This window comes from Apium graveolens, chromosome 5, assembly GCF_009905375.1.
Source record: "Apium graveolens cultivar Ventura chromosome 5, ASM990537v1, whole genome shotgun sequence".
NCBI lineage: Eukaryota > Viridiplantae > Streptophyta > Magnoliopsida > Apiales > Apiaceae > Apium > Apium graveolens.
In genome coordinates, this window is record NC_133651.1 from 213,776,285 (window position 1) to 213,796,888 (window position 20,604).

A 20,604-nucleotide genomic window follows, 5' to 3' on the forward strand; every position below is an offset into this window, starting at 1 on the left:
AATGCACTTTGCACCCAATAAATTTATGATAAGCACTTTGTATCACTTAACTTCAAAATCCGTCACATTTTGGACCATTTAGACCCTTTTCCGACATTCTTTGACCGTTACCATTAATCAATCGTGGATATTTTAGATATTTCATATTAAAAAAGATTTATTTATATTTTGGATCTCTTAGGTTTCGACTAAATGTATTACCTATCCTAGGTTTGCTTATATAATCATTAATCATCTTTACTAATATTGATGAGGTATTGCTTTTACAATTTGACTAGCATATTAATCGTATCCAAAATTATACAATTTAATGTGGGTAAAATGTACAAAAATCAATTATTTATTTGTATTGAGTAGTGTCAATTAATTAATGTCACATACAATTAATTTATATAATTATGTAATAAAAATTTTATATAAAGACAACATATGTTATACCATCATCAACTTTATTAACATATAGTAACAAAGATGATATAATTTTAAAAAAAAATTCTGACAAAACTTTATTAATTAATTTTATGTGAGCTTAATTAATTGTATGTGACATTAATTAATTGACATTACTCAATTTCATATAAATAATCGGTTCTTGTACTTGTTAATCACATTCAATTTTATTATTTTTTGGTTGCAATTAATATGCTAGTTAAATTGTAAAAAAATACCTCATCAATATTAATAGAGAAAATAGTTAATGTTTATATAAGCAAAACTACTAGGTCTTTAATGCATTTAACTGAAACCTAAGGGATGCAAAATGTAAATAATGTTTTTCTTCAATATGAAATATCAAAAATACCCTTGGTTGACTAACGATAACGGTCAAAGGATGATGAAAAAGTGTCTAAAAGGTCCAAAATGTGACGAATTTTGAAGTTAATGAATGCAAAATGTTTATCGTAAAATTATTGGGGTAAAGTGCATTTAGCTAAAATCAAAAGGGTGCAAAATGTATTTTACTCTTAATATAGTGAGAATCATTTAAAACTTATCTATAATATATGTAATAAGCAAATGAGTATAATTTATAATACTAAGTTTTGCTTATGTTTTTTCATCATCTCTAAATTATCCTTACTCAAAAATGAAAAAAATAAAATAATACTCCCTCCGTTCCAATGAGATGTATACGTTCACCGTTTGCACGCATTTTGAGACTTTTATAAAGTATAGCTCCATAATGTTTTTCTAAATTTTTCTTTTTTTAAATAAAAATTTAAATATCAAACTTTTATTCAGAAAAGAAAAATTTTAAAAAAATATTATAGAACTATACTTTAAAAACGTCTTAAAGAACGTGCCAAAAAATAACATATACAATTCATTGGGACATATCTACTTTATGAAAAGTGAAATCTACTTTATGAAAAGAGGCATCTACTTTAATAAAAGTAGAGCATCTACATTATGAAAAGAATAAGCATCTACTTTATGAAAAGGAGAAGCATCTACTTGTATGAAAAGAAGAAGCATCTACTTTATGAATTATTAGAAGACAACCTGTCTTGTAATGAGAACCTCTTCTAGTCTATAAAAGGGGAGTTAAGTTATAGAAGAGGGCATCTGAAGTTAGACACAATCTAGCCTTAAGAAAGTCCCTTGTAATGTCTTGTGAGTAGAAAAACCCTACGGGGTTTTAAGCTATGTATTATGTAATGGTTTGAAAAATAAATAATATTTGCCTCTTTTGAGAATACCTATTTGATGTTCCGCGTTTTGGTATCAGAGCCTTGATACTTATTCAGTCCCTTAGTAGAAAGGTTTGATTATATCCTGGAGGGAGTAAGTCATAAGCAAAGTACCATTTAGGCAGAAGGCCGTCGGGGAAAAGGCAAGTGCATCCTTGGAGTAATCAACACCCAGACTAATTACGGAGCTGAATGAATGCTAGGATCATATCTTACAAAGACTCAGGTATGTCAAAATTGATGATTATATTGTTATTAAACCTTACTGCATTTACAAATGCTTAAGACTCTGTATTTTTAATAAATTTTAAATCTTTTTACAAAACTTCTCATAAATTTATGAGTAATAATAATCATCCGTGGTTAGTTAATATTGAAGGTAATGCCATGATATCCATGGATAACCGACAATACTTAGAACACCTTTTACAGGTGTCCAGAAAAATTGTCAGTAACAAAGACATCAGAAAAATTAGATACCTTATCTGGGATTTAGAAGAATTTAAAACTGAACAAAATCGGTTTTATAAAAATTATTTTATGCAGATAGAGACAGAGATATCCTCTCTCAAAAGAATTCTTAGTTATGATCTTATTAAGAATCACTAAATGAGTTTCTTATCCGAAAAACTTCTTGAGGAAACTCAAGACGAAGACAATTTGGAAATTGAGTTTTCAGATAATGAAAAAGGTTTTCAAGCAAATTTTTGGTGAAACAAGAAATTCTTTCTAAAATCAAAAACAGCAAACTTGATTTAAGAAAAGAAAAAATATTTAACATCCCTATGTTAAATCGTTTTAAACGAAAAAATCATTTCTTTTATTATATTTCTACCAAAGAAATGCATGTAGATATAAAAGATACTACATATTTAGTTTATCTTCCTTTGATCACAAAGGAAGAAATAAACAAAAATTTGTTAAAAATAGACTCTAAGATAAGATCTACTCTTAGCGTAGTTCACCTAGGTGCTATAAAATTTTTGCTTAAAGCAGAATTTCAAGAAGAAATAGATTCTCCTATTAAAATGGCTTTAATAGATAACAGAATCAATGACCGAAGAGACTGTATTTTAAGAGTTGCTAGAGATAATTTAGCGTACCAAAAATTCATGTTTACAGTCTATCCTAAATTTGGTTTTAGTTTAGATACTAAAAATATTGATCAGATTTTATCTTTTGTGCATGATTTTGAACGACATAATCTGATGAATGCAGGTGATAAAGTATTTAGCTTAACCTATGTTGTTGCTTATGCTTTAACAAATAGTCATCATAGCATCGACTATAAGAAAAATGAATATATCGAATTGGACGATGTATTCTCAGAAATAGGATCTGTAGAAGAAAGGCAGTTTTCAGATATCAGTCCTTTAGATAATTCTTGGGCAATTGATATTGCAAAGAATAAACCAGTGATGGGGCAAAAACCTAGAATGAGTTTTAGAGGAAAAACCTTAGAGGTTGGTGAATCTTCTAATTCTTCTAGTAAAGAGCTACTTCATAGTATGTCCAGAAGGGTTGATGATTTATGTTAGAAACTGGATCATCTGTAATTGTCTTGAATACTAATATGCACCCTCATATTTATAAAAAAAGGAAAAATTCTAGAATTTAAGAAATTAAATGAAGGAATAGACCTTGAACCTAGAAAGCACGTCTTCAGTGGTGTCTTAGGAAGTAATAGCCTTAACACTATTATTTCTTCAACAAATAATCTTAATCAGATTACATGAAGATGTTTACTAAGAATCTACAATTTACTGTCCTACGTTGGACTTAGTAAAGATCCCAGTGAAAAATTTTCAAAATCACCTAGTATCTTTAATAGATATTCCACTTCTTTTAGAAGGGGGAGTGATGTAGAAATAGAAATTCTTAGAGATATAAAAAAGCTCTTAATAAAACAGAACGCTAATATTAAAATATTAGAAGTTCAATTGTCACAACTTAAAAATGTTAAGTATGACAATGAGGTTATAGACCTCAAGTTCAAAAAAATCATAGAATACCTTAAAAAAATCTTAGGATGAGCAATAAACAATTACTAGAAGATTTCGAGAAAAATATTAAGCCACAAATAGGAGAAATCCTTAGGTTGCTTAAAAATCAGCAGGCTAATCATAACATCGAAGCAGCAACATCAAAGATAATTACTGAATTGAAAACAACAATTCACGAATGTCCTTGCAACAATGAAATCCTTGAAGCCCTCAAAGAAAGGCAGCAGAAAGGAAAGGAAATCATCACAGTAGATGAAAATCCATACCACAAATCAAAAATCTGGTAATACACTTACCCTAACAATAGTGTCGGGAACGAAGAGCTAGGAACAGGGAACAATCCTGGCAGTCTGACATGGCCATTCGGTGTTAGCAACAAGACAACATGAATTACATAAAGACAGTAGAAAAATTCTTCTGGGAAAACATAGAAGAAGAAGAACGGCAGATTAACGATGACAATTATAAAGTCCTCGAACAAGCAATCAGGCTGATGGAATTAGATGATAAATCTAAAGCCAACCAAGAAATAGAAGACAGTAATGAATTAAAATCTTTATTTGGTTTTAATAATTACAATATTCTTAACACAATTGAAAGTTACAGTTTTGAAGAACAGGAAAACTTTCAAGATACAGAAATGGATAGTTCCGAAGAAGAAGAAATAGAGAACCTCAGGATGGACGCTCAACAAACTTCAACACCTTCTATGCCAAAGAAAGAAATCGGAGAAACATCAGGAACCAGAAAACCTGAAGAAAAGAGAAAAAGGAAAGGTAATTTCTATCCTTCCAATAGTCCGAAAGCTAAAGGAAATTCTAATATTTTTGGTAGTAATATCTTAAATATTGATGGAAAGTCAAACAGAAAAGAGCTCATAGACGCTTGGGCAAAAGAAATTAGTCTTATTATTTAGACTAATAAAGATGCTTATGATGATCAAAATACGGTCTTATTACTAATCGAACATAGGACTTTAGGTATCGTTAATACTTTTATTAAAAATACCACTTGGGATCCTGTTAGATATATTTGATAATGTCATGACTAATATGATTTATGTTTAGTTTTCAGATCTTACTTAAACAGGATAAATCAGTACTAAACTGAAATCAGCACTTATACTGAAGTCAGAACTTAAGTCATCAGTACTTAAGGTTCAGGAGATATTTATCAGGAGATAATATCAGGACTTAAAGAAAACGTTCAGATAAGGAAGGAGGCTGATTGAAGAAAGAGAAGATCGAGACAAACGTAAGAAGAGATATGCATGAAGAAGGAATTCTATGAAGAATAGAATACTTGGAAGAAAAGATATCTGATTGATATATTTTAGGAAGCAGAATTATATTCCATATCAATTAGCGATTATCTTATAATTGTGTAGTATATAAACACAGACATAGGGTTTACACTATAAGTGTTATCATTATCGAGAATATTATTCATTGTAACCCTAGCAGCTCTCGTGATATTTGTTCATCACTGAGAGAGGACAGTTTTATATTGTAACAGAGTTTATTGCTTTGAATAAAGTCTGTTTTCTGTTACTTGTGTTATTAGAATTCGATTTGATTGTGATATACACTGTATTCAACCCCCTTCTACAGTGTGTGTGACCTAACAAGTGGTATCAGAGCCTATCTGTTAACACACAAACAGTTTAAGATCCAAAAACAATCATGTCTGAAGTAGAAACTCCAACTAAGCCCACTAAAACTGAAGAACCTCCAAAGACACAAATCCATAGTCGATATGAGGCTATTAGAGTTCCCATATTGAAACCATCTGAATATCGCATATGGAAGGTGAGGATGACTATGTTTCTGGAAGCTACAGATCTAGAATATCTTGATAGAATCAAGGAAGGACCTCACAATCCAACAAAACTCGCTGTTGCAGTTGCAGGTGAAGCAGCAAAGTCTGTACCAAAAGAGAAGAGTGATTACACTGCTGAAGATATCGCATCAATTGCTAAGAATGCTAAGGTACGACACTTACTGCATAGTGCCATTGATAATGTAATGTCAAACAGGGTAATAAACTGCAAAACTGCAAAGGAGATATGGGATGCCTTGAAAACAAGATGTCAGGAAACTGATTCGATTAAGAAGAACAGGAAGACTATACTCACTCAAGAGTATGAACACTTTGACTCAAAGCTTGATGAGTCATTAACTGGTTTATATGACATATTTGTCAAACTCTTGAATGATTTGTCACTAGTTGACAAGGAATATGATCTTGAGGATTCAAATCTTAAATTCCTGTTAGCACTTCCTGAAAGCTGGGATTTGAAGGCCACCACTATAAGAGACAACTATAATCTTGATGAAACAACTCTTGATGAAATTTATGGGATGCTCAAGACTCATGAACTTGAGATGGAACAAAGAAGCAAGAAAAAAGGAGGAAAGTCAAGGACAGTTGCTCTTAAGGCTGAAGAAGAATTCCCCAAGACAGCTACCTCAAGGAAAGGCAAGGGTAAAGCGCTCTTCACAAAGTCTGATACTGAGTCATCAAGTTCTGATAGTGATGGTGACTCAGAAACTGAAAGCTCACCTGAGATGGATGCTGATGAAGAGATGATGAAGCTGTGTGCTCTTATGGTGAAAGGAATTACAAGGATTGCATACAGGAAGTTCAGGAAGGGAAAGAAGTTTTCCAGGAAGGTGCAAGTTCTGATAAGAAGAATTTCAGAAAATCTGAAGGCAAAGGAGGGAAGTCTGACAGAGGAGATTACACAAATGTCAAATGCTACAACTGTGGTGAGAAAGGCCACATATCTCCTGATTGCAAGAAAGTGAAGAGTGACAAAGGCAAGGCTCTTGTCACAAAGAAGAAAAGCTGGACAGACACTTCAGATTCTGAAAGTGAGAAGAACTATGCCTTGATGGCAAATACTGATATGGCAAATACTGATAGCAGTTCTGAAGCTGTTGAGTTAAAGGTACCTCAAACTAGTTATGCCTTTCATACTGATGATATTAATGAGTTGAGAAGATATCTTAAAACCATATTCATTAGCTATAGAGATCAAACTTTAACATGTGAAAGATTAACTTCTGAAAATCTTTCTTGTAAAAAGAGGAATGATTATTTAGAAAAAGAGTTAGTCATGTTCCATCAAACTCAGAAAGATAGAGATGATGTTTTCTATGTTAGGGATGAAGTACTTAAAATGAATGAATCTCTAAAAACTGATTTAGAAAAGGAAAGAGAGATTATCAGGACTTGGACTAACTCTGGCAGAACAACTCAGAATTTGTTAAGTAATGGAAACTGGAAAGAGGGCTTAGGTTATGGAGATGATAAGAATGATAAAGGAACTATAGATATTAAGCCTATAGTTGTTAAACAAAAGCCAAAGTTAAAACCAGTTAAATTTGTAGCTGTAAAGTCTGAAACTGAGAAATCAGAAGTTAAAAAGGAATTAACTTCTGACAAACTAAAACAGGAAAAGACAACTGAAGTAAATATAGGCATAATGACTAAGAAGCGGCTTAAGCATAAGCTGAAATATGTTAAGAATGCAAACAAGGTAAAATCACCTAGGAAAAATAGGAATGGAAAGGAAGGTGTGAATAAAAGCAATGATTCGAAGCCTGTTCCTGATGCTCCTAGAAAAACGTGTCATGACTGTGGAAGTTCTAACCATCTGGCTTCTTTTTGCAGGAAGAATAAGAACATAAACTCCTTACCATCAAAGTCAGGAGTGAAGAGTTAGTATGTTAGATATAAGCCACAAAATCCTTGTTTTCATTGTGGTAGTTTGTGGCATTCCATTTATACTTGTATGGAATATCATAGTTTGTACTATGATTATTATCAAATAAAACCTTCTTTAAAGAAAGTTAGCATTGTTCCCTCTAGTGTAAGTTTTGATTCAAAGTCTGATAGTGTAAATTCTGATAAGAAAAATGTTAACATAAACTCTGATGCTAAATCCGCTGCAAATGTTAACAAACTTAATAAGGCCAAAGGATCCAAGCAAGTCTGGGTCCTCAAAACTAATCATTAGTGGTCTTTATGATTGCAGGGCAACAGGAAAAATATCCTAGTTCTGGACAGTGGATGCTCAGGACATATGACTGGAAATAAAGCCCTGCTATCAGACTTCGTGGAGAAGGCTGGCCCATGTGTTTCTTATGGAGATGGCAACATTGGAAAAACATTGGGATATGGCAATATCAATCTTGGGAATGTCATCATTAAAACAGTAGCTCTGGTCTCAGGACTTAAACACAATCTGCTGAGTGTTAGTCAAATCTGTGACAGAGGTTATCATGTGGATTTCTTTGAAGAACACTGTGAAATTGTAAGCAAATCTACAGGTAAAGTTGTTCTAAATGGATACAGGCATGGTAACATTTATGAAGCCAAGCTTTCAACAAGTACTGATGGTTCTGCAATCTGTCCAATGAGTAGAGCATCAATTGAAGAAAGCTGGAACTGGCACAAGAAACTCTCTCATTTAAATTTCAACAATATAAATGAACTAGTCAAGAAAGATCTTGTGAGAGGACTACCAAAGTCAGTATTTGCTCCTGATGGCCTTTGTGACTCTTGTCAGAAGGCTAAACAAAGAAAATCTTCATTCAAGAGCAAGACTGAATCATCAATTCTTGAGCCTTATCACCTACTACATGTTGATCTATTTGGTCCAGTAAATGTCATGTCAAATGCAAAGAAGAAATATGCTATGGTCATAGTGGATGAGTTCACCACATACACATGGGTGTATTTCTTGCACACAAAAAGTGAAACTGCATCCATCTTGATTGATCATGTCAAGCAACTGGATAAATTGGTCAAAGATTCTATGAAGATAATAAGAAGTGATAATGGCACTGAGTTCAAGAATTTGACAATGGAAGAGTTCTGCAAAGACCATGGAATCAATCAGGAATTTTCTGCTCCTGGAACTCCACAGCAAAATGGAGTTGTTGAAAGGAAGAATAGAACTCTCATTGAAGCTGCACGAACTATGCTTGATGAAGCAAAGCTACCAACCTATTTTTGGGCTGAAGCTGTGCAGACTGCTTGTTTTACTCAGAATGCAACACTCATTAACAAGCATGGAAAGACACCATATGAGATGGTGAAGAAAAAGAAGCCAAATCTGAAGTATTTTCATGTATTTGGATGCAAGTGTTTTGTTCTTAAGACTCACCCTGAACAGCTATCCAAATTTGATCTAAAAGCTGATGAAGGAATCTTTGTTGGATATCCACTTTCCACAAAAGCCTTCAGAGTCTACAACTTGAGAACAAGGGTGGTCATGGAATCTATCAATGTCTCTTTTGATGATAAGAAGATTACTGGACTTGAAGATTTCAATGATCATTATCAGCTGAGATTCGAAAATGAAGAATTAACTTCTGATACTGAAAACCCTGACAGTCTAAGTCCTGATACTGCAAACTCTGATGGATTAAACTCTGATGTCATTGAAACTGTGGTGATTACGTCAAAGGAGCAAGCACCTGTGCAGGGGGAGCATACTGAAGATACAACCACATCTCAAGAAGCATCAGAAGATACAATTGGCTCTTCAAGTTCTGGTTCATCAAGTTCTGATAAGCCAAGTTCTGATAATTCTGAAAACTTAAAATACTGAAGGATCCAACTCAGAGAGCATAGTTTCAGGGGGAATATCAGAAGATGTTGATGAAGATGGCATGGATCATGGGGGAGCATCCAGTTCTAGAGAAAACCTTCCATCTGCAAGGAAGTGGACTAAATCACATACACCTGATTTAATTATTGGAAATCCTGATACAGGTGTCAGAACTAGAACAGCTACTTCAAACGAATGTCTGTATAATTCCTTTCTCTCTCAGACTGAACCAAAGAAAGTGGAAGAAGCTCTTCAAGATGCTGATTGGGTGCAAGCAATGCAGGAAGAGTTAAATGAATTTGAAAGAAAACAAAGTCTGGACCCTAGTGCCAAGACCAAAGAACAGATCAGTTGTTGGTACAAAGTGGGTGTTCAGAAACAAAACTGATAGTGATGGAATAATTATAAGGAATAAAGCAAGGTTGGTTGCAAAAGGATATTCTCAACAGGAGGGAATTGATTATGATGAAACATTTGCACCAGTTGCTAGATTGGAAGCCATAAGGATATTTTTGGCATATATTGCTCACAAAAAGTTTACTGTCTTTCAAATGGATGTGAAAAGTGCTTTTCTCAATGAAGAATTGGAGGAGGAAGTGTATGTTGAACAACCTCCAGGCTTTGTAGATCCTAAATATCCAAATCATGTCTACAGGCTTGATAAAGCACTTTATGGCCTTAAGCAAGCTCCAAGAGCATGGTATGAGACTTTAGCTCAGTTTCTTCTGGAAAGTGGATTTAACAGAGGAACAATAGACAAAACATTGTTCTACCTCAACCATGGAAAGGACTTACTTTTGGTTCAGATATATGTTGATGATATCATCTTTGGCTCTACAAATGACAGACTTTGCAAAAAGTTTGCCAAACTGATGCAGTCAAGATATCAAATGAGTATGATGGGGGAATTTAGCTATTTTTTGGGCCTTTAAGTCAAGCAGAATGAAGAAGGCACTTTTATTTGTCAAACCAAGTACACCAGAAACTTGCTGAAGAAATTTGGAATGCAAGATTGTTCACGTGCATCCACTCCCATGGCCACTGCAACAAAACTGGATAAGGATACTGGTAAATCAGTAGATATTACTGAATACAGAGGTATGATTGGCTCTTTACTCTATCTAACTGCTAGTAGACCTGATATCATGTATGCTACCTGTCTTTGTACAAGATTTCAAGCAGATCCAAGAGAACCTCACTTAACAGATGTGAAAAGAATTTTCAAGTATCTTAAGGGAACAGCTGATCTGGGATTGTGGTATCCCAGAGAATCAGATTTTAAACTAATAGGTTACTCAGATGCAGATTTTGTAGGTTGCAAAATTGACAGGAAAAGCACAAGTGGAAACTGCCAATTTCTTGGAGGTAGATCGGTTTCTTGGTTTAGCAAGAAACAAAAGTCAATTTCCACATCAACTGCAGAAGCAGAGTACATTGATGCAGGAAGCTGTTGTGCACAGATTCTTTGGATGAAGAATCAGTTACTGGATTATGGGTTAACATATTTTAAAATCCCTATTTACTGTGATAATCAAAGTGCTATTGCTATGATAGGTAATCCAGTTCAACACTCAATGACAAAACACATCAGCATTAGGTACCACTTTATAAGGGAACATGTGGATGAAGGTACAGTGGAATTGCATTTTGTTCCAACAGATCAACAACTAGCAGATATCTTCACAAAACCACTGTGTGAAGCTACTTTTACAAGATTAGTAAATGAACTTGGAATGGTTTCAGGTTCTTTCTCTAAATCTACTTAGTTTTTATTCTGATGCATCAGACTTTATGATTAGTATTTAAGAAATTACTATATTTGTGTATTCTGTGCTTAACTGAAAATTGCTTAAGTACTGATTGTTGTCTGATGTGAATTTCTACACTCTGATAGTGAAATGACTGTTTCTGTGACCATTCACTCCTATGAGGATAACTGTGCTAGATGCTGACCTAGTAGTCTTTAATATTCTAAAGATCCCATGTTTGAAGTAATTATTTATGTGGAAATCAATTGACACAAACAAATTCTGATATTGAGCTTAGTTAAGTTTACTCTGTCTATCTTATTACTAAGTCAAAAACTAGAATAATGCTTCTCATCTGTTAAGTTCTGATGTCAGTAAATCTAATGGATGTACTAAGTGCTGATAAACCTCTCTTATTATTAAAAAAAGAACAAGGAATAAAAATCAGGTACTCCTTTGAGATCTAGAGTAAAAATGTGGAAGGGACGACCCAAGTGCATTGCTGGTATTAAGTAATATGCATTAGAAAAGCAAATAATTATTTTTCTTGGTGACTTTTCACACTCTATGATTACTGGAGAAATACTCTGAAAATAGCATAAATTCTGATAAGCAGTCGTGACTCACTTACACTGAGAAGCCACTATAAAATGGAATTTCAAAATATGCATAAAATAATCACAAAACAGTTGAGGTGGACTCCTGCATGAACTCATTCAATAGTAAGCTTTAGAATAATGACAGATTTTAAGTAAATTTCTTAGTTATGCCTTATTTCTAAGATGTACTGAAGTGAATCAGACTTTACTCTTTGTCTGATATTTAGCTTAATGCACACACTTATACTCCATATGAATGATATAAATTACTGTGGTGATCAATGTTGCTTTAGATGAACAGTTTATGTGTCAGATTGCATAAATTCTGAGGACAAGTTATGATGGAAGTTCTGATGATTAAGTTCTAAAGAACCGAAATCAGAATTTGTATGAAGAATTACAGAGATAGGCATTCATTTTTTGAGTTAAGAAATCATGTTCTGATGACTGTTAAGTTCTGATATAAGTCTAAGTTCTGATATTAAATTCTGATTCTTTACTTGACTTATTTATGGTTAAAATCTGAAACAGTCCTATTTTATATCAGAATATGTTCGGGTGAGATATTAACAGTCACTACAATTAGGGTTAGTGGTTCACGTCCATGCACAATAATGTTTACTTGTTTTTTGTGCGCATTAAACCCTGTTTTACACTTCCAATGACTGTTTTTATTCTCCTCAGCCTAGGGAGACGAGGTAGAATTATTTCTACCTGTAAGCATTAAATTTTCCTTGCGTCTCCTGGCATTCTATTGCCTATATAAATCAACACTTCATTCCAGCCAGTACATCTCTCATTTACACTCAAACTCTCAAACTCATTTCTTTTTCACTCATCACAATCATGGTTAGTTACAACTTAGCTCTGAATTATGATACTTTCTCTCTCACCATGAGCTATCCAGAATGGCAGCAGGAATGGCATGTTACTGCCATTCCTGATGAGGTTTGGGACTCTGTTCCCCAAGAGGTTCTGACAGACCTCTTGTTCTTCTATATGGATTACCATCGCCATGTTGAGCGATTGGAAGAAGTACGGTTGGAAGCTCTTCGACAGCAGGAGCGAATCATTCGTCTCGCTGTTCTTTTTGTTGAAAGTAGGAAGAAGAAATAGGATTTGTAGCTTAGGACAATCTTGTAATTTTGTGCTGTAATTTAAATTTCATGAATGTATTTTCTCAATATATTAATGAAATATTTTTGCAAGATTTTATCTCTGAGTCGTTTGAAATTCTGATGCATTTTTAAATCCTAATTTACCCATATTCTGATGACCGTTTTTATATCTGCTACAAATCAAGTTCTGATTCTGACGTGGCAGTACCTGTTTACTTGATTTATTTTTTTTGGTCATTCTCTCACTTAGTGTATTTATACAGAATATTGGTCTCGCAGTAAAAATAATTTATTAAGTGGGAACAGTTTAAATTTTAAATTAAAACTGAACTACCTTAATTAATGGGATTACTTGGTAAGTGGAACGGTTTTTCCTTGAAAACTGTATGTGATAAGTAATGATTACTGTTTTCCTGTGCCCATTAATTATTCTTTACTGCTACATGTCTGACAGGTGTCCAACGGTTACTTTTTCTACCGTGTATAAGTAAAAGAGAGAGACAATTGTAAAATCTTTTATTTACTTTAACACTTTATCTCTCTTTCTTTACTTCTATTCTCTCTCATCTCCTGACATTTTTTTTCTTACAGATATTTTATCAAACACCTTACAGGCAATCTTATTTCTCACTTTTTCTCATGGCCCCTAAGGATTTGATTATTGATGGAGCCAAGTTTGTACCCAACAACTATGCTGCAATCTTAAACCATGATGAAGCTCCATCTGATTTGCACTTTGTGCAAGATCTTCTAGCACATAGTGAGATTGGGTATGCATCAACCCAGCCTCAAGTCATTTCCAGCCAACAAGTCTTGACGTTCTGGCGGACTGGTCATTTTGATAATGGTGGTGCTACTGGTACTCCAAGCATTTTTTTCGAAGTAAATGATGTTGAACATGTGGTAACTCCTGGAGCAGTTCATAAAGCTCTACACTTACCAGAAGGCTGTATTTTCTCAACACCGGAGGAACCCATTCTACAACAGCTCATGGCCAATTTGGGGTATGAGAAGAGTTTGGCTAAGCTTGGACAGTTGAAAAGAGCACATATCAGAAAGGAATGGAGCTTTTTCTTCGACTACATCACTAAAGTATTCGACAATAAGTGTTCTAACTTTGATGTCATTCCAATTATGAGTAAACACATCGGGTATGCTATTATTCACCAAACTCATTTTGATTTTGCAAGTGTTGTGCTAGGCTTTATAGGGGATAGGATGACGGAGGATAGGAATGTAGTATACTTTGCTAGATTCTGTTAGCTTATATATACTTTTTGCTGTGCTGATGAACCTCAACTAGCCAGTTCTTTATTTCCACCCTTTAAACTTGCAAAACGTGCTTTTAATGACTTGGTAAATGCTGACCTTAAGAAAAAGGTGGTTAGACCATTACAGATACCTCTGTCTGTAAAACAGATTCTGGTAAATGCTGATCCTCACACTTACAGATCTGTTTATCCTGATATTCAACCCACCAGCACATCCCATACACCACAACAACCATCAGAACATACCACACATACACCTCAACCTACTCAACCCTCTATCAGAACACATCTTAAACCTTCACAGATAACTCAACCTTCATCATCAACACATATTGTGAAGCCTTCATCTTCCAAGCCCAAGAGGACAAAGACTGTACCTCAGACACCACATAAGAGAAGGAGGATTGTTCTGAGAGATGAGTCAGACAGTGAGGAACAGGTTCCTGCATCAGAACCTGTTGTTACAGAAGCTGAGAAGGTCCCTTCTCAGAAGGATACTGGAATTGGGGGATCTAAGCTTCTCAAAAGGCTTAGAAGAATGTCTTATGCTGAAACTCCCAAGAAATCTCCATCTTCAAAGAAAAGAAAGAAACAGAGAGCTCACAGGCCAGTTTCAGATGATGAGGAAGCAACAGCTAAGGAAGGAGATCAGGAATCTCTGATCTCAAAAGAGCCAGAATTTGCTGAAGCTACTGCATCTCCACCTCCATTGTCACCAACTCAGGAAGCTGCTACAGATAAAGCATCTACACCACCTATGTCTCCTGTATATGAACCAGTATCTACTACAGACCCAGGCACAAGTGCTGAAATTGATATTCACAACCTGGTTGTGCCTGAGGTTCTCTGCTTAGAAGCTCCAATAGCTCTAATTAATCCCTCAACAACACCAATTACTGATGCTAATGAAACTCCAGAATTGTCTACAACGCCTTCTTTGCATCTAGATGTTGATGATCAGATCATAGGTGAGCATCAGACTATGGCTGTTGATCAGAACTTAGAAGCAGATCAGCACTTAGAGGATGATGTTGAAGCCTCAATAGCGTCTCATACTGTTCTTTTATCAGAGGATGTTGAATCTGTGAATTCTGATGCTGCAAATGCTGATACTACTGGTGATACTGCTACAAATGAAGATGATAATGCAGCTGGTCCATCAGGACATGCACCTCAACAAACTATTCATAAAGCTGAGATAGTAAAGAAGTTTGTTACAGGGGAAGCACCAGTACCTTGGAGTGAAACTCCTAGAGGAAAGGAGTGGACTAAGGAGTGGAACATAGTTACCTTTGTTCCATCTGAGAAAATTCTTGCTGAGCACTTGGCAAAAGCTGATGAGATGCTAATTAATGATGATTTCAAGACCCAGCTACGAGTTACTGCATTGAGTACTAGACATCTTCAAGGTCTACATTCAACAACTCATGCCGAGGTGCATAAAATTCAGGAATAATTACTCAAGCAAGAATTGACTAAGAAAATTGAAAAGAAAAGTTTTTTCCAACCTACCTTTGACAGAGTTGCTTACATTGAGAAGACCCAGGAGAAGCAACAGTCTCAGATTGATGAAATTTTGAAAAATCAAGCTTCTCAGCAATCTCAACTCGATGAGATCCAATCCTCAGTGGAATTGCTTATCTCTCTTCTCTTACCTGCTGATGCCAAAAAGGGGGAGAAAGTAATTAAGTCCAAATGCAAAATTGTTAAGACACTGAAGGGGAAGGATGATGAAAAAGATGACCAGGGAAACTCTGGAATGGGTGGAGGTCATAGTCAAGGTAGAGGTCTCTCATCAAGAAGAGCTGAAGCTACAAGTCATAGAACAAGTTCTGATACTGGAAAAAGAATTACTTCTGATACTAGTAAAAGGATAAGTTCTGATGAACTTTTGGATCTTGATGAAGAAATTTCAAGACTGTTATTTCTGAAAGAAAATCCAGGAATGGACTTTGAGAGTCTATTGGAAGAAGAAGCTAGACTTAAGTCAGAAAAAGTTAACTCTAAATCTGAAGCTTCTGTTGGTAAAAAGAAACTTCCAAAGGCCAAAGGCATTGTGATAAAAGAAAGGACAAATATTGAGGCAATCAAGGCCAAATCACAATTGCAGATAGATCCAAGGTCCAAGGACAAAGAAAAAGTTGGTGAACTTATAAAGGTTTATGTGCCTCCTGTGGATGAAGAAATTTATGTTGAAGATACTGATCTTACTCTGACTTCAAGAAAGATTTCTAACACAGCCTCTGACATGGCTCAAGTTGTTCAGATCCAAGATATAGTTAGTTCTGATATAACAAAGAAGCAAGTAACCTCTGACATAACTCAAGTTGACTTGATATCAGAAGATAAATCAAAGGAAACCTCTGACATTGCTCATGTTAAATCCTCAAAGTTACTTCTACCGGGATTCACCAAAGCCAAACAGACTCAACCTTTGAAGACTGCAGCAAGTGGTTTTGAAGCAAGAGTGGTTACTGGAAAGGAAGCAAGAGATAAATCTGGATTGGGTAGTGCTGATGAAAGAAGAGTACAGAACACAACCAATGATCCAACTTCTTTAAGTGAACCAGGTATTGGAGAAACTCCTGAAAGATTGAATCAACTAGAATCTGTACAGATGGTTTACCATACCTACTTGAAAGAACACATCTTGTTATACTTCATGACAGATGGTAGGGTTTACCATATAAGGGAAAATGCTATTCCACTGAAGTATTTTGAAGAACTGGAATATGTTTTATTTTTACTTCAAGTGATTGACAGAATAGCAGAAAGTGCTGCAAACTATTTGAAGACTCAAATTCAGAGACATAAAAGGCTTTACTCTGTAAAGTCTGACAGCACATATCTTCCAAAGTACAGAGATCACAAGGGTGATATTGTTGAGATGAAGCCTAACTCTGCTAAGATTATAACTACCTTTCTGGGTTATAAGGCTGTAGAATTCAATCTTGAGTCTGGCAAGGCATATTTGATCAGACTGGATCAGGACATAAGGAAAGCTAGAATTAATGATCTCAGGGCTGCTATCTTTCAAACTGGTGAAGATTCTGCAGAGCTTAAAGATGCTAAAAGGAGGATGATTGATGAACTCAGATATGCTGAGAGATGTTTGTTAAAGAACTATCTCAGAACAACTCCTGACATCTCAGAGATCAGAAAGTGAAGCCAAGTCAAGATCTACAACTGATCAAATTCTGATATGAATACAGACTGAAGTTGTTATCAGAAGTTAAAATTGGTAAAGCTTTAAGGACTATAAGTTGTAGTTATCTAGTAAATTCTCATGAATTTGTACTTAATGTTTTTGACATTATCAAATATCTGTTAAACTTGTATATTATGCTAATTTACAAGTTGGGGAGATTGTTAGATATATTTGATAATGTCATGACTAATATGATTTATGTTTAGTTTTCAGATCTTACTTAAACAGGATAAATCAGTACTTAACTGAAATCAGCACTTATACTGAAGTCAGAACTTAAGTCATCAGTACTTAAGGTTCAGGAGATATTTATCAGGAGATAATATCAGGACTTAAAGGAAACGTTCAGATAAGGAAGGCGGCTGATTGAAGAAAGAGAAGATCGAGACAAACGTAAGAAGAGATATGCATGAAGAAGGAATTCTATGAAGAATAGAATACTTGGAAGAAAAGATATCTGATTGATATATTTTAGGAAGCAGAATTATATTCCATATCAATTAGTGATTATCTTGTAACTGTGTATTATATAAATACAGACATAGGGTTTACACTATAAGTATTATCATTATCGAGAATATTATTCATTGTAACCCTAGCAGCTCTCGTGATATTTGTTCATCACTGAGAGAGGACAGTTCCATATTATAACAGAGTTTATTGCTTTGAATAAAGTCTGTTTTATGTTACTTGTGTTATTAGAATTCGATTTGATTGTGCTATACACTGTATTCAACCCCCTTCTACAGTGTGTGTGACCTAACAGATCCAGTCATGAGTCCTATTACAACGTTTGAAAATGTATTAGATGGTATCTATACAATGTTCCTCAGAATTAATCAGACATCTGATAAACTTCAGGAGCAATTAAAGATAAAAGAAAAAGCGAGAACTAGGATCACTAATATGCATCTTTGTGATATATGTTTCCTAGATCAATTTTTCTGTGACTATGAGAAGTATTTATACCAGTTAGATGTCCAAGCGGAATATGTAAAGTATATTAAATACTATTTCCTCAAAGTTTCATTGGTAGGGTTAAAAGCTTTAGAAAGATTTAATCTAGAAGCTACAGGTCCAGCAGAATATAGCTTAGCTTATGCTCATAGAATTGTTAAAGAGGAAATCTCAAAAATTTGCGATTTAACAAGGAAACAAAAACAATTGAAATCTTTTAGCAAACAATGTTGTGAAAAGATTATTGAGAAACCATATGAGTATGGTTGTAGGAAATCTTCTTATAAAAAACTCTACAGAAAAAAGTCTTATAAATATAAGACTAAATACAAGTTTATCAAGAAGAAGAAGCCCTATAAACCAGGAAAATATTTCAAGAAAAAATCTTCCAAAAAATTTTCTAACGAGAAACAAAAGTTTTGCCCAAAAGGCAAGAAAAATTGCAGGTGTTAGATCTGTAACGAAGAAGGACATTACGCAAACGAATTCCCCAATAGGAAAAAGCATGACAATAAGGTCCAAATGCTAGAACAGATTTATTCTTTAGGATATACTCCTATTGAAGACCATTATGAAGATGCTGAAGAAGTATATTCAATTGAAGAATTGGACCATGAACCAAACGAGTCAGACTCTAATAAATCAATTTCCTCAGAATCCGACTTAAGAAGAAGAAGTGATGACCAACATCACTAATCCAAACTCTATTTATATCTCAAGAAAATTAAAATTTGCAGGATATAAACAGATTGAATTACATTGTTATGTTGATACAGGTGCCAGCCTTTGCATAGCAAGTAAACATGTCATTCCACCAGAACATTGGGTTAATGCAGAAAGGCCCATACAAGCCAAAATTGCTAATGGGAGCTCCATTACAATCAACAAGGTATGTAAAAATCTTAATATACTGATAGCAGGTGAAATATTTCACATTCCTACAGTTTACAACAGGAAGCTGGAATAGACTTTTTAATTGGTAATAACTTTTACCAATTATATGGACCTTTCACTCAGTATACGAAAATGATTATATTAACCCTTTCAGGTCAAGAAGTATATATCAGGAAAATAACAACAGCTCGTAGAGTTAGAGTCCCAGGTTTTTTAGAATCAATGAAAAAAATTCTAAAATCAAGAAACCTGATCATATCAATATTAGCCATAATAAAATTTCTCTTTTACGGAGGGGGGATGATGCTACTAAAAAATTCAAAGAAATAAATTATTGTAAAATTTTAATTCTTGATATAGAAAAGAAGGCTATAATCGAAGGATTATTAGACTCTATCTGCTCAGAAAATCCATTGGATCCTACAAAGACCAAGAAATGGATGAAAGCAACAGTCAGGCTCAGAGATCATAAAATTGTAATTAAGGTTCGACCTATGAAGTACAGCCCACAAGATCGTAAAGAATTTGGCAAACAAATTCAAGAGCTTCTAGATATGAAGATCATCATACTTAGTAAATCACCCCATATGTCTCCGACATTTCTTGTAGAAAATGAAGCGGAAAAGAGAAGAGGAAAGAAAAGAATGGTAGTCAACTACAAAGCAATCGATGATGCTACAATAGGAGACAGCCATAACCTTCCAAATAAGGATGAACTTCTCACCCTTATTCGAGGTAAGAAAATGTTCAGTTCATTAGATTGTAAATTTTATTTTTGGAAGGTATTGCTAGACGAAGAATCATAGCTACTAACAACATTTACGTGTCCTCAAGGACATTACCAATGGATCGTGGTACCTTTTGGTCTTAAACAAGCACCTTCCATTTACAAAGACACATGCAGGATGCATTTAGGTTATTTAAATCATTTTATTGTGTTTATGTTGATGATATACTAATCTTTAGTGATAATGAACATGATCATTTAAGACATTTAGCAGCAGTTTTAAAGAGATGTCAAAATCTTGGTATTATTTTATCCAAGAAGAAAGCACAACTTTTCAAAACAAAGATTAATTTCTTAAGACTAGAAATTGATCAAGGAACTCACTGCCCTCAAGCTCATATTCTGGAACATATCAATAAATTCCCAAACAGACTTGAAGACAAAAAACAGTTGCAAATATTTTTAGGTATATTAACTTACGCATCTGATTATATTCCAAAACTTGCAGCGATTCATGCACCTTTGCAGGCAAAGCTCAAGAAAGACATTCCATGGGAATGGAAAGATTCAGATATCGATTACATTAGTAAGGTAAAAAAGAATCTCAAGGGTTTTCCAAAACTCTATCATCCAGACCCGGATGACAAGCTCATCATTGAAACAGACGCTTCAGGCGAATACTGGGGAGGAGTTCTCAAGGCAATTAATTCTGATAAAGAATTAATTTGTAGATATGCCTCAGAAAGCTTTAAAGATGTCGAGAAAAAT

At 34.4% G+C, this 20,604-nt stretch overlaps 1 protein-coding gene across 1 annotated transcript; it reads left to right on the forward strand.

Moving 5' to 3' along the window:
* Nucleotides 1–2,719: 2,719 nt before the first annotated feature.
* Nucleotides 2,720–3,229, forward strand: LOC141660668 (uncharacterized). Its single transcript, XM_074467654.1, has one exon. It carries the CDS (start codon nucleotides 2,720–2,722, stop codon nucleotides 3,227–3,229), a length of 510 nt encoding a protein of 169 aa, XP_074323755.1.
* Nucleotides 3,230–20,604: the final 17,375 nt, after the last annotated feature.